Source organism: Phoenix dactylifera, chromosome 1 (genome assembly GCF_051530095.1).
Source record: "Phoenix dactylifera cultivar Ajwa chromosome 1, Ajwa_hap1_PhDact_Kaust_v1.1, whole genome shotgun sequence".
In the NCBI taxonomy this organism is placed as follows: domain Eukaryota; kingdom Viridiplantae; phylum Streptophyta; class Magnoliopsida; order Arecales; family Arecaceae; genus Phoenix; species Phoenix dactylifera.
This window is the reverse complement of record NC_143190.1, coordinates 44,409,235-44,426,634: the sequence shown is the minus strand read 5'-3', so window position 1 is coordinate 44,426,634 and position 17,400 is coordinate 44,409,235. Positions and strand designations below refer to the sequence as shown.

General features: G+C 49.4%; 1 protein-coding gene and 1 pseudogene across 1 annotated transcript; both read right to left on the bottom strand.

Annotated features, from left to right (window-relative positions):
• Positions 1-1,161: 1,161 nt before the first annotated feature.
• On the bottom strand, positions 1,162-2,027 carry LOC148715315 (LEAF RUST 10 DISEASE-RESISTANCE LOCUS RECEPTOR-LIKE PROTEIN KINASE-like 2.1; annotated as a pseudogene).
• Positions 2,028-10,832: 8,805 nt separating this feature from the next.
• Positions 10,833-14,004, bottom strand: LOC149768689 (uncharacterized). The gene is made up of 3 exons (XM_089925151.1): positions 13,909-14,004; positions 12,545-13,733; positions 10,833-12,088 (listed from the first exon to the last, which is right to left on the bottom strand). The coding sequence occupies exons 1-3, from the start codon at positions 14,002-14,004 to the stop codon at positions 10,833-10,835; spliced, it is 2,541 nt and encodes an 846-aa protein (XP_089781277.1).
• Positions 14,005-17,400: the final 3,396 nt, after the last annotated feature.

The following is a 17,400-nucleotide window of genomic DNA, read 5'->3' as shown; positions in this document are numbered from 1 at the left end:
AAATGGATTGGACTAACCTTGTCATGAGATAGCCTCTACGAGCTTATGCGTAGGATAGCTGCCACGAGCTTATGCGCGGGATAGCCTCTACGAGCTTATGCGTAGGATAGCCTCCACGGGCTTACGCGTGGGATAGCTGCCACGAGCTTATGTGTGGGATTTGTGCAGTCTTGGACTGGGTCATGATCTTGATTAGTCCAAAGCCAGAAGTGAAAAATCTGAAAACTTGGAAATCAGAGTAATACGGGAATGAATCACATAATGTGAAAAAGGATTTGTGTATATGTGCTAATTATATACACTTGTTGTTTGTTGAGCTTTTGAAAAGATGAAATGACATTTATTTGATGTTTTGATGATTTTATTATTATTATTGTGTGTGGCTGTTGGGATTCTTACTGGGCTGGAAAAAAAGCTCATACTACACTTACATTTTTTTTTCAAAGGCACTGGATTCGTAGGATTTGTCGGGTGGGACAAGAAGTGAGATCGATCTGGAGTCAAACTGCTAGATAGTTAGAAGTTAATTTATCTTTTGCTTATGGACATTTAAAATTATGTAATCATTCAGTACATTTTAGTTGGTTTGGTTTAAATACATTAATTATGGATTTATTGGAATTGTTGTTTATCTTAGGCCTTGCATGATCTTTAGTGCACTGCTCTAGGGCTCATGCGGCCGGTCGCGTACCGGACCCGGGTGATGGGTTCGGGGCGTGACACTTATATCTGCATTTATATCCATGTCAATATCTGATTTGCATATATATCCATTTAAAGCAAATAAGCGTATGAATTTTAGCATCCAATTAATATCCAATTAAAAACATATATAGATATGAATATAATGATGTCTCATCCATATTTGATCAAATTTCAGCCCTAAAACCAAATCATTTTTTCTCCTAACCATGTTCTTTTAAACACAAAGCTTCGAAAAACAATATTAAGATCCATTTATATAATATAATATAATATATACTTATTGCAACAATAGAAGAAGCAAAATAAATGAGATTAAACATGTTATTTCATGGCAGCTAAAATATGAGCTTAGAGATTATTGTTTAACAGAGCTGAAAAATACAATGAGTTTTGCACCATAAGGAATATAGGCCGATGAATCATTAGAATCATTGATGATTCTAAAATGGAAATTAACTATGGTTTTGGTGGCATTTGCAAGTCATTGATGCTTCCTTCCAACATATTCACTACTCTACTTATTGAAGGTCGATCTGCAGGCAGCGTCTGTATGCACCACAACCCAACTATTATCATCTTTTTGGCAATCTCTTCAGTCTCACTAGTCACTCCACAAGCTTCTAGGGTATCATAATGATCGAGATGGTCATAAACCTAGTGTGGAAAATAAATTTTACTAGTATTCTCTACTCTTGCATCTATATTTTTACGTCCACCGACCATTTCTAGCACCATCATTCCATAACTGTAAACATCAGACTTGTTGGAGACAACTCCAAATTTTCTAGAGAAGACTTCAGGGGCAATGTACCCAACTGTTCCCCTCGCACCAACTACTGAAATGATGCTCTCCTTCGGAGAGCATAGTTTTGCCAACCCAAAATCAGAAATCTTAGGACAAAAATCTTGGTCTAGTAGGATGTTGTGAGGTTTGATATCAAAATATACTATGCGAGTGCTACACCCACGATGCAAGTAGTCTAGTCCTCGAGCAATACCGACTGCAATCTCATATAATTTTTCCCAACCAAGTTTAATCTTTGCATCTGGTGTCTCCGTGTATATAAATTTCTCGAGTGATCCATTTGGCATGAATGCATAGACAAGAGCTCTCTTCGACCCCTCTAAACAAACGATGTTTACATGGGAAGTTCTGCCAATGCTAGCTACCTCATTGATAAATTCTCGCCATTACCTTTGGACTCACCTAAAACTTTCACTGCTACCAAACGACCATCACAAAGATTACCCTTGAACACATTACCATAACCACTGTGCCCTAACTTGTGACTAAAGGATTTGGTCATCCTCTTAATTTCTGAATACTGGTACCTTTTTGGCACTAAGGATTCATATTTATGTAGCAAGTCTTCCATACTTTGTGCATTCTTTGAGTGAGACTTCAAGTTTTCAACACTTTGCGCATTCTTTGAGTGAGACTTTCCATAACGAACAAGATAGAGACCAAGGAATAAGAACCCCAGAAAAAATACTGTTGCGGCAGCAATGGCACCTGTGAAGGAGGAAAGGCATAACTACTATTAATCTCATAATTTCTATGGAAGAATTTCATACATTACTTCAAAACTTTAGCATTAATCTCATAATTTGCATATAAACACAAGCAACATTAAACATATCGTTTCACATCTATAAAATTTTATGAGCACCCAAGGCTATAATTCTTGTGAAAAAAGGCATCCAATGATTGGGATTTTGATATTAAGATTTTTCATCATGCACTTGCTTTTAAAGTGATTAACTAATTATCACTCCTTAACATTTGATTTTTCACCCCCTTGGTCCACTATTTCCCGTTTAATATACCTCTCATACTTATGAATGCTATAACTCTTAACTATAGCTTTTGACCACTTGGCAAATTGCCAATAATTTTGAGCAGACTATGGCTATAGTTTTCTAGATGTGTTTAAGCCATGACTCTTTTTAAACTATACAATTTAATCTGAAGAAGTCCTTATCATTTCCAATATGATGACCCATAACTCTTTTCTTGGATTTGTTATCACTTATTTCTTGGCCATAAATTATGTAGCAATTGGCCATAAGGAAAAAAGCTTCTAGGGGTTTAACATGATGTCAGGAGGCTTGGGTTCTCTTAAAGTTGAGTTACGCCATTGAAATCTTGATGCAATTATCGTAATGAATAAGGTGGCAAACCCAGGAAATATGGAATAAGGTTCAATGAAGGGATTAAAGGAATTTAAAGTGCCCAGAGTTATTGTCTTGCAGTCCTATAATTGGGAGTTGAGTTCAGTTTACTCGTGAACTAGCAAGGTTGACTTAACTGAAAGAAATAAAAATGACTAAGTTAGGTTTTTGAAACTCAGAATAAGGCTGCAAGGGAGACATAAGGAACTTATAATTTATAGACTCGCGGAACTAGGCAAGATGGTAGGCCCTAGTATGAGGGGAGGGTGGATTATTGCTAGGCTATCCAAAAACTATTAGGTAGATAATTTTCCAATCGGTAATTTGGATAATGCTTCATTTACTTCATTGAGTATCATGAATAAACAAACCAGAAAAAATATTTTGTAATGGAATAGAAGAAGACGAAAGCCTTAAAATGGTAGGTTTAGGAGAGGTATGTTGGTTACCTATCATGATTCCCATCTTTCTTGGATCGTGACTTCCTGCAGCATCAGAAAATAATTACCTCCACTGTTAGAGCTCAACCCTCTTAATTAAGAAAAATATATAATTACATCGTCTGTTATTCTATAAATATTCTGTCAAAACAACCATTTTTCATGAACATAAGACGTGCATACATAATTGTGCTTTTAGAGAAAACTGAAAAGAAGGAATGAGAAACCTGACAATATTGCTAGAATTAGCAGGGACACAAATACAAAGAAGTGAAGTCCCTTGATCTTTCAATGATATCTACTAGAGGTATGATGTTGGTGTCTACTCTTTTTTTATTATCATTGCATTGCCTATTGCATCTATAAGTTTGAGATGAAGGGAGGTTAGGCCACCCAATTTATTAAGATAAAATTATGTATAAGATAAGAACAGAGAGTATGCAGTAAAAGAAAGAAAAGGGAGAAAGGAGATAACAATGTAACAGAGTCAAACACTACCTGTTGCTGAAAATTGGACCCGGGGGCGGCCGTCGGCTGATGAGGAGGAGCTCCGGTGCTTGAATGGAGGGTGGCGGTCAGTCGGCGGGCGACGTCCTCCGGGAGACCTGCAAGGAGCCGGTAGCCGGGGTTTCCGGCGCCGGCCCTCCGATGCTTAAGTTAGAGGGGGCTAATATGTAAGAGGAGATAGAAGATGTTTTTTCGGGTTTCAGAGTCCAACCCCCTCTAAGATGGAGGGGTTCCCCTTTTATAGAGGGGGATTGTATTACCTGTGAGGTGACAGGGCAGATGGTTCTTTTTGTCATAATTGAACATGATCGTGTGCATTAATAGTGTCGTAGAAAATCAGACCAAAGTTAGTGAGCCGTCGTGGCTGATCGGACGTGGCGTAGTTCAACTGTCTGCCGTGGAGGGCCTGAGATCCGTAGATAACACGAGCATTGATTGTTGAATGAACCGGAGATCAGCGGAGACCGCGCGCAATAATGGTTGAGTAAGCTGGAGATCAGCTCAGGCCATGCGCATTAATTGTAGGCGGCAAAGCAGGGTATGGTCCCTGACCGATTTACGGAGTGATGTGATGATAGTAAGCGAGTGGTGAGATTGGGCTTTAAAAGTTGGACTCCCGAAGGAGATTTGATTGAGATCGACTGCCCTAGTGGGGCGTCTCGGAATCCAGCGTCTGATATGAGGCCGAGCTGAGTTGGGTGCCTTCTGGTCGGGCGCCTCTAGATTGGTCGTGCTTCTGGTCGGGCGCCTTCTGGTCGGGTGCCTCCAGGTTGAGCGTTCTCCTGGTCGGGCGCCTCCAGGTCGGACGCCTCCAGGTCGGGCGCCTCCAAATCTGGCGCCTTCCGGTTGTTCTGAGATAACTTAGTTTTTCCCCTAACATTACCCTCCGACTTTCTAGTTCGAGCCGCTTGCGAGCTCGGACGCAGGAAGTAGTTGTTTTAATAGTTTTCCATATTATTTAATGCTGCATCGGTGGGGGCCAGAAGATTTCGAGCTTTTACGGCGCTCCGCATGTTTCAAGGTGTCATTTAATAGGAGAAGGTGGGACGACTTCTTTTCACCGTAGGCCTCGCATCATGGGCTCATGATGGGATTCCACGATCCGATGGGACGCCACCTTGATTCGGTATTCAAAGCGTCGATCTGAATAGGACACGCCGTTTTGACCTCCTGGGGCCGACGCGTGGCATAATCCGGACGGGAGGCGGGATTCTTTCTCGCCGATCCGAGCCGTTGAAGAGGTTTATATAAACCCTTGATCCGGTTTTAGGGCTTCTATCTGGTTGCCATAGTTTAGTGTTTTCCAGTACTCCCTTGCTTCTTCCGGCGGCCTCCCGAAGCGGTTACTCCGGCTTCCCTACCGCTCGTTGTCATCTCCGGCAAGGTTTTAGTAGGTGCTTCCCCCCTTCTTCTGTCTGCTCGGAGAGTTTTTGTTTTTTCGATTCTTCCTCCTTTTTGATTATTTCTTTGGGATGGGTCGTGGTCCGGATGAATTCGGGTCCACCATGAGTGAGGAGGAAATGAAGATGGTTGAGGAGTGGTTTTTCCCTTGGCATAGGTTCCGTTTGGAACCTGCGGAGCCAGGGGATAGGATAACGAGGCCTCCGCCTGGTCGGATCAGGGTGTATTTGGAAACACTCTGGGCCGGCCTGCGGTTCCCCTTCCACGGGATTGTGAATGAGCTGCTTGTGACTTATCAACTTGTCCCAGCGCAGCTCGCTCCAAACGCATGGAGGACGATAATCGGTTTCTTATCCCTGTGCCTTGCACATGGGATACCGACCTCAGTTAATGTCTTCCGATGGTGCTTCTTATTGAAGTCCAACCCGGGAGATGGAGATTGGCTGTACCTAGCCCTTCGGGGTGGTCGGTCATTTTTTCGGGATGCTCCGACCTCCATTCACGGGTGGAAGGAGAAGTTCTTCTTTTTGTCTTCCGAGCGGACGTGGGGGTTCGACCCTAGATGGGGGCAGGCTCGACTCAAGATTGCCAACAGACTCCCAAAGTTGTCCGGGTCCGAGCAGAAGATCCTCGACGCTCTCTATAGCCTCGAGGAGAACATTCTTCTGAACGGCCTCGTAAGCGAGGACGCTTTGGTCAACGTAGGCTTGAGCTCGGCGCGCCCTCAGGGTAAGGGTGGTGGTGCTCTCTTTTTCCTCTCTTCTTTCTTACGTTGCTCTTGCTCGTCTATTCCCTGTCGTTCTGACTTAATCCCTTTCCTGTCTACAGACGTTGCGAAGATGGTGACGACAAACGTAGCCCTCTATGCTCGCTTCCGGAAGAGGGCGGCCGAGATCAGTGGGATCTCGCCCGAGCCGAGGAAGAAGGCCAGGCTTTCTGGCCCCGAGACGAGCACGGCCCAGGTCGGGCCTTCTAGGCCTGCTCGAGAGGTTTCGAGCACCGATCATAGGGGCTCGGGATCTACGGGAGCTTCGGCGATGTTGGCCTGCCCGGCTCCTATCTCTCAGCGCCCTGATCGACATCCTGTCGAGCAGCGACGCTCAAATCCTGATCCGGGGAGCAGCCAGGGGGCCCTGAGGCCGCCCCCGCCCCCACCTAGTCCAGTGAGGCCGAGTCTCCCTGGTCCCTCGAAGGCCGATCCCCAACCGGAGAAGAGGCCTTACCTCCCCTCGTGGGAGGTTTTCGAGGGTGACTCGGCCCTCGACGATCCTGCAGTGGCGCGGTAAATTTTCCAAGTCGCGCTGCTTCCGGCCGACCAGGCCAAGATCCGGTCCCAGAGCTATAACAGCTTCTTGGACGGGATCTACTGCTCCGCGGTCCGGGTAAGTTCACCTTTGGATTCTCGCTTTCATCTGTTAATTTTTAGCCTTGACTCATTTTTCCCTTTGTTAACAGCGTCTCCACGAGGTCGAGACTCTGATGCACATAGCATCGGACTATCGGGATTGGGGCCGATGATACCAACGCGGGCAGGAGGGGGCCGAAAGGAAACTTCGTCAGGCCGAGGTGAGGCTCGGCGTGGTCGAACTCTTGCAGAAGGAGCTGCTCGCAAGAGTAGAGGCTGTTGAAGGCGAGCTCCGGTCGCGGACCGAGGAGCTCGAGGAGGAGAAAAGCGTGCATGCCTTGGCCAGGTCGGAGCTGCGCGCCGCCGAGGCACATCTGAGCAAGGCCCAATCGGCGCTCGCTGCACGCGAGCGGGAGGCGGAGGGTGCTCAGCTCAGGGTTAAGGAGCTCGAGGTCTGCGTGGAAAGAGCCCAGGAGGAGGCTCGATACGCGGCTCCGCGCGGGGTCCAACTCTTCCGGGAATTGGAAGAGTTCCGTGATCTACTGGAGGAGGAAGCCGTGAATGGGCTCGGCCGCAGCTTCGAGGACTTTGGTAATCAGCTGAGGCAGCTCTGCCTCGAGTTCGACCTTAATCTGCTCCAGCCTGGGGCAGGAGTCGAAGAGCTCGAGGCGCCTGAAGACCCGGCTGGGCCCGAAGTTCAGGCGGCCGAGGAGGGTGAGGTTCCCACTGAGGGGGATCCAGAAGGAGCTTCTGATGCTGCCCTCCAAGCTGTCGATGAAGCCCAGGCCGAGACCTCCACTGCGGGCGGACTCGAGGGAGCTCCGATAGAGTATGCGGGGCCGACTGCTGTGGATGACCTCGGAGCTGCGCCCGTCTCCTAGGGTTTTGTTTACCCTCCTCTTGTTTCTTTGTTTTTTTTTTCCTTGTAAGCAAGGTCGGCCCTTTGAAAGTGTATGGCCGAACCTTGGTCTTGTACTTAGCCTTCGGGCTTTTATTAATGAAAATTTCTTTTTTCTAAATTTGCGATTGTTCCGTCTTTTCCTTCTACATGAATTAAGTTTTCGATCATTTAGACTAAAGTTCCCTTCGACAAGTTTTTCGGGCTTGGCCGAGCCCCATTCGCGCTTGCTAAGCATAGACCCACTAGGGAACGTTCCGAACTTAAATTTGATAGGAATCCGTTCCGAGCTTTATTGTTTTCGAGCTCGGGTTCACATTTTGGAGTCTTTGAGCTCGGATTCGAATATCGCCGAGCCCTTGAGCTTGGAATCGAATCCCGCCGAGCTCCTGAACTTGGATCCAAATTTTTGGAGCGCCGAGCTCGATTTTTGGCCCCCGGAGGGGTTTCGTCAGGCCTTAGGTTAATCTTCCGGAAGGTCTTGGCCGAGTTTTTAGGCTCGGCTTTCCTGATGTAGGCTTGCAAAAATTTTAGAGTCGGTCCCCGACGGGATCGTGAACCAGAGTTAAGCTATCGTTAAGGCCTTCGTGGTAATTAACCTTGAATTCGGCTAGCATACCAACTAGTAGAATCGAAACGTAAAGACTCGGCACTGCTAGGCTCGGCTAGAGTGTTTAGGCTTGAGGTCGTCACTGCAAGTAGGCACCAGCCTAGACCGACATCTAAATTCGGCCGAGTCTTCATTCAGGGATCTGCATAGATCAACCTGTAGACTAGTGGTGAAAGCATGCCTGAGGTCAAATAGACCTCGGCTTACAGTTGGTTCAGGCGGGCATCAGATGGACCTCTCGACCTTAATCGTGGGAGCTTCCGAGCTTAGTCGGGATTTTGTCGAACATTATGGTATATATGCAAATAAATGCAATAACATAGGTGCTAGGTGAGGAGTACCTTTCGCACCATTGGGAGTCTTGAGTATTTTGTGTAGAGGTAGCCGATTCCGCTCTGCGGTCAGCTCTTTGGAGGCATTCTTTGGCTGTAGTCCGCTTCCTCGGGCAATGTTGTCCGTTTGCAGAGTGAGACGGCACTTTGGTCAGGGCCTCGCACAACAGCGTAGCCCATTCCAGCCGATCAGGGGAGAATGTAGTCATCTTGTCTTAGGCGCGCCTGCGCGTTGGAGGGTTCGTGAAGGTTCCATCCCGTTGTTGTCTTCCCGAGGTCGAGGGGTCGAGCGCAAATTTGGCAGAGCTCGGGCTTGTTATCGATCTGGTGATGCTTCCCGAGGTCGAGTGAGTTTGGGGCTTGTTGTTGACTCACAGGGCATCTCAACCTTGGTCGAGGAATCGAGCATGAGGTTGAGGGAGCTCGGGCTCGCTGTCGACCTGGTGACGCTTCCTGAGGTCGAGGGAGTTTGGAACTCTACTGTCGACTCACGGGGCATCCCGACCTTGGTCGAGGGATCGTGCGCAAGGTCGAAGGGTCTGGAAACACACTATCAACCTACGACGCTTTCCGAGGTCGAGGAAGTTTGGAACTCTACTATCGACTCACGGGGCATCCCAACCTTAGTCGAGGGATCGTGCGCAAGGTCGAGGGGTCTGGGATCGCACTGTCGACCTGTGACGCTTTCCGAGGTCGAGAAAGTTTGGGACTCTACTGTTGACTCACGGGGCATCCCGACCTTAGTCGAGGGATCGTGCGCAAGGTCGAGGGGTCTGGGAACACACTGTCGACCTGCGATGCTTCCCGAGGTCGAGAGAGTTTGAAACTCTACTGTCAACTCACGGGGCATCCCGACCTTAGTCGAGGGATCATGCGCAAGGTCGAGGGGTTTGGGAACGCACTGTCGACCTGTAACGCTTCCTGAGGTCGAAGAAGTTTGGGACTACTCACGGGGCATCCCGAACTTTATCGAGGTATTTGAGGGAGATCAAGACCGAGCTTGATAGCAGTGCAACGAGGTGCTTCAGGCTTGACTGGAGCATCTGAGCTTGGTCGAGCATTCGAGCTTTGTCGAGCATCCGAGCTTAGTCGGGCATCCGAGCTTAGTCGGGCATCCGAGCTTAGTCGGGCATCCGAGCTTAGTCGAGATTTTCTAAGATTTATGAGTGTCCCAATATCAGGAGTATGAAATAATTAATGGAGAATCATAAGCAAATCATCATAAGTGGAGGGAGAGTTGTATTCCTGTTTGTCGACGACCCCCGAAGGGTTTATTGGTAGTACATCCGAAGGTTCTCGGAGTTCTAGCTTCGAGGGATAAAAGTTTCCTCAAGAGTCTCCAATTTGTAAGCTCCGGGCTGCTGGACTTGGGCGACTCGGTAAGGTCCTTCCCAGTTCGGGGCTAGTTTTTCCTATTCGGTGGGCTGAGAAGCCTCAGCCTTCCTGAGGACGAGATCTCCTACTTTGAAGAGCTTGGCTTTTACTCTGGAGTTGTAGTACTGTGCCATTTTTCGTTGATACCTCGCCATACGAACCCGGGCCGCCTTCCTAATTTTCTCGATGAGGTCCAGGTTTCCTCTGAGTTGGGAGGAGTTGGAGGCTGCATTGTAGTGTTCAACTCTTGGTGAGGGGAGCCCAATTTTCAGAGGAATAATAGCTTCCGTTCCGTATGTCAGGTTAAAGGGGGTCTCGCCGGTGGGGAGCCGAAATATTGTTCTGTAGGCCCAAAGGATATTGTAGAGGTCTTCAACCCATTGCCCCTTGGACCGGTCCAGCCTGGCTTTGAGTTCCTGAAGGATGGTGCGATTCGTCACCTCGGTTTCTCCATTTGTCTGAGGATGAGCGACCGAGGTGAAGCGGTGATCGAGGCCGAGCTCGGAGCAGAATTCTCTGAAACGGATGTTGTCAAACTGACGACCGTTATCAGATATAAGGATGCGGGGGAGTCCAAATCTACAGATGATCGACTTTCAGACAAAGTCTCGCATTTTTTGCTCGGTGATCCGGGCCACCGGTTTAGTTTCGACCCACTTGGTGAAGTAGTCGATGGAGACGATCAGAAATTTTTTCTGCCCAGTCGCCAGGAGAAATGGCCCCAGGATGTCGATGCCCCACTGGGCGAATGGCCAAGGTGCACTGATCGAGTTCAGCGGGGCCGAAGGTTGGCGCTGAATATTGGCGTTTCGCTGACATCGGTCGCACCTTCAGACAAAATCCGTTGCATCCTTCTGGAGTGTGGGCCAAAAGTATCCTTGGCACAAGATTTTATGAGCCAGTGCTCGGCCTTCCAGATGGTTCCCGCATATCCCTTCGTGAACCTCTCACATAGCATAGTCCGCTTCTGACGGACGGAGGCACCTGAGGAGAGGAGAGGTGAAAGACTTTCGGTAGAGCTTGCCTTCATATAGTATGAACCGGGAAGCTAGACGCCTGATCCGGCGAGCTTCAAGCTCATCGTTGGGGAGAACTTCACTTTGTAGATAGTTGACGAGCTCATCTTACAGCTCAGCTCGGTGTCTATGCACATGACCGGCTCAGGCTCTTCTGTGCTGGGTGTTTGGAGATATTCAAGTACCGTCGCCTTGGAGAGCTCGCTCATACGGGAGGTTGCCAATTTCGATAGCTGATCGGCCCTGAGGTTCTCCGCTCTGGGGATATGGTGAATGTTGAAGGAGCTCATGGTAGAGGTGAGGTCTCGCACCTTTTGGAGATACTTCTGCATTGACGGCTCCTTTGCTTCAAAATTCCCCAGAATCTGGCTCACGATCAGTTGTGAGTCACTGAAGGCCTTTAGGTCTTCGGCCTTCAACTCCTTTGCCAACTTGAGCCCGGCGATAAGCGCCTCGTATTCTGCCTTATTGTTCGAGGCTAAAAATTCGAGGCGTAGGGCCTGCTCGGCCACAACCCCATTCGGGCTAGTGAGGATGAGACCTGCTCCGCTACCCCCCAAAGTCGAGGAGCCATCCACATATAGGACCCATGGCTGCCCCGGGGTTTCTTCTGTTGGCATGAGTGGGTGTTCGGGGTCGTCCGGCAAAGTGCACTCCACGATAAAATCGGCGAGCGCCTGGGCTTTGATTGCCGGCCTTGGACGGTATTCGAGGTCGAACTCTCCAAGCTCGACTGCCCACTTGGCAATCCTCCCGGCACGATTTGACTGCTGCAGAATCTGCTTCATTGGTTGGTCGGTTAGTATGGCCAATGTGTGGGCTTGGAAGTAGGGTCGGAGCCTCCGAGCTGAGATAATCAGGGCGAAACTTATTTTCTCCAGTTTAGAATATTGGGTCTCAGCATCTCTGAGGACCCGGCTGGTATAGTAGACAGGCTTTTGAAGCTTGTCCTCCTTCCGGACTAGGACTGAGCTCACCGCGACCGGAGAGACAGCTAAGTACAAGTAAAGAAGCTCGCCCTGCTGGGGTTTGGTGAGCAGCGGCGGAGAGGCGAGAAGGCGCCTAATCTCTTCAAAAGCTTGCTGGCATTCCTCCGACCACAAGAAGTCCTTCGGTCGCTTGAGAATTTTGAAGAATGGGAGACACCGCTCGGCCGACCTAGAGACGAATCTCCGCAGAGCCGCGATCCACCCGGTGAGCCGCTGTACCTCCTTGACTGTCTTTGGTGGCACCATCTCCTGCAGCGCCCGGATCTTCTCGGGGTTAGCTTCGACTCCGCGCTGGGTCACTATGAAGCCCAGGAATTTGCCCGAGGTGACTCCGAACGCACACTTTGCCGGATTGAGCTTCATTTGGTACTTCCTGAGCTTGGAGAATATTTCATTGAGGTCAGCCACATGGTGCTCGGCTGTCTGGCTTTTCACCAGCATGTCATCCACATAGACCTCCATGTTTCGGCCTATCTGGTCTTTGAAGATTTGGCTGACCAGCCTTTGGTATGTGGCTCCTGCATTCTTCAACCCGAACGGCATCACCTTGTAGCAATAAGTGCCCTTGTCGGTGATGAAAGCCATCTTCTCCTCATCTTCTGGCGCCATTTGGATTTAATTGTATCCCAATAAGGCATCCATGAAGGTTAGCAGTTGATGTCCTGAAATGGAATCCACGACCTGGTCGATGCTGGGGAGGGGGAAGCTATCCTTCGGGCAGGCCTTGTTCAGGTCGATGTAGTCCACGCACATACGCCATTTCCCATTGGATTTCTTCTCAAGGACCATGTTGGCGAGCCAGTCTGGATAGGAGACCTTCCGGATAAAGCTGGCCTCGAGAAGTCTGTCTACTTTCTCGGCCGCTGCTCGCTGTCGTTCCAGGGCAGAGCCCCACTTTTTTTGCCTCACGGGTCTGCAGGTTGGTTTCACCTGGAGCCGGCGAACCATGACCTCGGGGTCGATTTCCGGCATATCGGCAGGCGACCAGGCGAAGATGTCCTTGTTGGCTCGGAGGAATCCGATCAGCTGCTCCTTCTCGAGGAAACTCAGGTCGGAGCCGACCTGCACAGTTAGCTTTGAGCAATTTTCTTGTATAGAAACCTGAGTAAGAAGCTCACCAGGTTTCACCCGCTTCTTCCAAAGGTCGTCCCGCACCTTTAAGATTTCAATGGGCAGCGTGCGGTCCATTGCTTGAGTTGGCACCTCGGCCGGTAGCTCCTGTTGGCCTGATGCTTCGGTCGGCCGCTTCGCTTTGTAGGCCGCCATGTAGCATTGCTTAGCTATCAGCTGGTTCCCATGAACTTCGCCTACTCCTTGGTCGGTGGAGAATCGTACGAGCAAGTGGTAGGTCGAGACCATGGCTCGGAGGGCATTTAGCCCTGGTCGTCCAAGAATGGCGTTGTAGGCTGAAGGCAGGCGGACCACAAGAAAGCCCGTCCTCACAGTACTTTCTCGGGGGGCGAGCCCGACCGTGACCAGGAGGCCAACCTCGCCCTCCATCGGGACCGAATCCTTGGTAAATCCGACCAGCGGAGCATTCATTCTCCGAAGCTGGTTCTCTGTTATCCCCATCTTTTGATAGGCGTCATAATACAAAATGTTTGCCGAGCTTTCATTATCAACTAAGATGCATTTTACATCAAACTTATTTACAATCATAGAGATGACCACCGCGTCGTCGTGGAGGGTTTCAACCCCTTTCAAGTCCTCGTCCGAGAACGAGATGGCTTCAGAAGTGCGCAGGTGCTTCGAGGGGTCCCTCTCCTCGGCTGGCCCTCCGATCGAGATTCCTCCGATGGTGTTGATGGTGCCTGCGATGGGTCTATTGGCATTTGGATCTTCGGGCTGCTCGGCGTTTTCTGCTGGCCTCCTTTCCTCGCGTCGGTTCCGTACAAACCGGTTCAGTACTACACGACGGATGAGTGCCTCGATCTTGTCCCGGAGCTAGAAGCAATCCTTCGTATTATGGCCGTGGTCTCGGTGGAAGCGGCAATACTTTCTAGGATTATGGTAAGCTCCGGAATCCCTTATCGGCGGTGGAGGCTGGAAATAATCTCGGCCCTTGATCTCCATTGGGATCTCCATCCGGGGAGCGTTGAGGGGAGTGTAATTCTCATACCTCCCCGGTGGAACCCATGGCCATGTTGGAGATCTTGGTCGGGGCGGGGACCTTGGTCTGCGCTGTCCCTGCTGCCGAGGTGGACTCCTTAGCCATGGCAAAATTTTGTTTCGATGGGGAGACGGGCTTCGCTGACGGCCGTGCTCCTCGCGGCGTTTCTTTTGCTTCTTTGAAGCCTGCTCGGTCGCACCCCGTCTGGAGGCGATGGCCTCCTCAGCCTTTGCGTACTTTCGAGCTCGGGCCAGTATTTCGGTGAAGTCAGCGGGGAAGCTCTTCTCGATGGAGAAGAGGAATTTGTAGGAGCCAGCCCCAGTCTTCAGCACCGACATGGCTATCGACTGGTCGAGCTCGCAAACCTCCCAGGTCGCAGCAGTGAAGCGGTCGAGGTACTTCCTGAGAGATTCACCCTCCCGCAGATTGACATCTAGGAGGGAGTCCGACGTTCGCCGCTAGCGCCGGCTGGCAGCAAAGTTAGTGGCAAACTGCCAGTCGAGCTGTTCAAAAGAGGAGACCGTGCTCGGCTTTAGCCCAGAAAACTAAAACCGAGCCATTCCTCTAAGAGTTGCTGGGAAGGCCTTGCAGAGCACAGCCTCTGAAGACCTTTGCAATGCCATAAGGGCTCGGTAGCTCTCCAAATGATCGAGGGGGTCGGTAGTCCCATTGTAGAGCTCCACTTGGGGCATTTTGAATTTGGGTGGAACCGGCTCATCCTCGATCTGGTGGGAAAAGGAGGACTTCGTGGTAAATTCAAAGTCACCCTCGCGCCTCGCCCTCTTGCTATGGAGCGCCTCAATCCGGCGCTCAAGGTTCTCGACCTTTTTGTCAAGTTCCCCAACCTGGGGGGTTGCCACAGTAGTCTGCTCCGGCTCACGGCGGTCCGGGGCCGACTCAGCCTCTGAAAACTGTAGCCTCCTGTCTGTGCTCCTCTCCGGTAATTCTCTCCGGGGAGATACTCGTTTTTCATTGTTAGCCCTGGAGGAGCCATGAAGATTTTGGCCCTAGGGGATCGGGCCATTCGGAGGAAGCACCGACTGGACCTGGGCCTGCGGAGGTAGCGTTGGTGGGGCTTCCTCACACCGTAGGCCTTGGACGGCGGCGGCAAAAGCCTGGACTTGCTGCACCAGGATGTTGAACTGTTCCGGTTGGACTTGGGAAGTTGGATCAGCCGGAGATGGCAAGTTCCGGACAGAGTGTCCGGGACTTTATGGGAGACGCCGGGAAGCATTGGAGGCTCCTTTACTTCTCAACTTCATGGCCACGACTCGGGCCCTTCCTCTAGCACCAACTGTTGCTGGAAATTGGATCCGAAGGCGGCCATCGGCTGAGGAGGAGGAGCTCCGGTGCTTGAATGGGGGGTGGCGGTCAGTCGGCGGGCGACGTCCTCCGGGAGACCTGCAAGGAGTCGGTGGCCGAGGTTTCCGGCGCCGGCCCTCCGATGCTTAAGTCAGAGGGGGCTAATATGTAAGAGGAGATAGAAGATGTTTTTTCAGGTTTCAGAGTCCAACCCCCTCTAAGATGGAGGGGTTCTCCTTTTATAGAGGGGGATTGTATTACCTGTGAGGTGACAGGGCAGATGGTTCTTTTTGTCATAATTAAACACGATCGTGTGCATTAATAGTGTCGTGGAAAATCAGACCGGAGTCAGTGAGCCGTCGTGGCTGATCGGACATGGCGTAGTTCAACTGTCTGTCGTGGAGGGCCTGAGGTCTGTAGATAACACGAGCATTGATTGTTGAATGAACCCAAGATCAGCGGAGACCGCACGCAATAATGGTTGAGTAAGTTGGAGATCAGCTCAGGCCATGCGCATTAATTGTAGGCGGCGAAGCAGGGTATGGTCCCTGACCGAGTTACGGAGGGATGTGACTATAGCAGGCGAGTGGTGAAATTGGGCTTTAAAAGTTGGACTCCCGAAGGAGATTTGATTGAGATCGACTGCCCTGGTGGGGCATCTCGGAATCCAGCGTCTGATATGATGCCGAGCTGAGCTGGGCGCCTTCTGGTCGGGCGCCTCCAGATTGGTCGTTCTCCTGGTCGGGCGCTTTCTGGTCGAGTGCCTCCAGGTCGAGCGTTCTCCAGGTCGAGCGCCTCCAGGTCGGGCGCCTCTAGATCGGGCGCCTTCCGGTTGTTCTGGGATAACTTAGTTTTTCCCCTAACACTACCCATATGAAAGGAAAGGAAACGAAGAGGGGATTAGGAGATATGAATCCCGGAAGGTTACTGCAAAAGATTCGTGTCCTTGTTGGCTTCAACCATTGGAGACCAAAAGTTTGTTGCAGCCTTTGAACAGAGTCGTCGAGCAGAAGAGTATATTTAAGACAGACCCCTCAATGCAGCAATGGAATGATAGTTGAAGAATGCAGAGTTTTGATTTAAGACACAACCGCGCAAGTACGTGCGCTGATTTTTTTGTTTGTAGAATGTCCCTGGTGCTTAGTGTTAGCCTAGATGCACAAATATAATTGATAAATTAAATATTTCTTATATTCAAAAAATAATAAATAAGAGGAATAAACTAGCAAATAATTAACTTGACAATATAATAATAAAATGAAGAAAGAGAGAGAAGATGGCCTGTGGATCGAAGCACGCTGATGCGCTGTCCCAGAAAAGTTTATGCCCCCCACGCACGGGTCTGCTGGCACAGATCTCCTAGAGATACGACGACCCAATGCAGAACCACGTCTTCCCCGTCAGTGAGCCTCCAGGGAAGAAAGTAGAGCACGTTTATACTTGCAGATACCTCAAAAGAAACTTAGAAAAATTATGAGGAGAAGAAAAAAAAAATTATTTCTTTTCTCCCCAATGATCCCTAGAGCCCTTTTTATCTAGACTCTTGAAATAGAGAGAAGAGAAAATTTTGATTGTCCTTTGAAATGATCCCTAGAGCCCTTTATATAGGCTCAGGCACGTCAAAAGAAGAAGATTCCCCTCCCGCGGATTGATGACGTATCTTCTTGTGCTCCTTTGATTCTTCGGCTTATTGCATCTTGGCCGTCCACGTTTCCTTCCTTCTTCGAGGGGCCTTTCCATGCTTGCTCTTGCGCTGGATGCATGACACTTGTCATGGTTTGCTTTCTTTGGGAATTTTTCCATGTTTGCTCTCTTGCTTGTGCACGGATGCTTGCCACTTGGCCGTTGACTAATTTAGTTTTTAAATTTTTAAATTATTTGATTTAATTCAACAATCCCCCACATAAATTAAATATTTAAAAAATTTAAAGTCAAAATAAAATTAAAAAAAATTGAAATAAAATGCTGAGTATCTTATATTATGTAATAGGTATAGGTACCTTTCTGTTTGAACCTTCACTAAGTGACAATTGATTACCTCTGTGGAGCCAAGGTGGACTAGGCCTTGAACCTTGGTCCATGGCTCAGATTTCATCAACAGCACACATAATATAGCGTGAACATGCTCGAAGCGGGTTTGCACTTTACGGCCATGTGCAGGTACTTTTCATGTGTGTTATTAGGGAACAGCCCACTTTC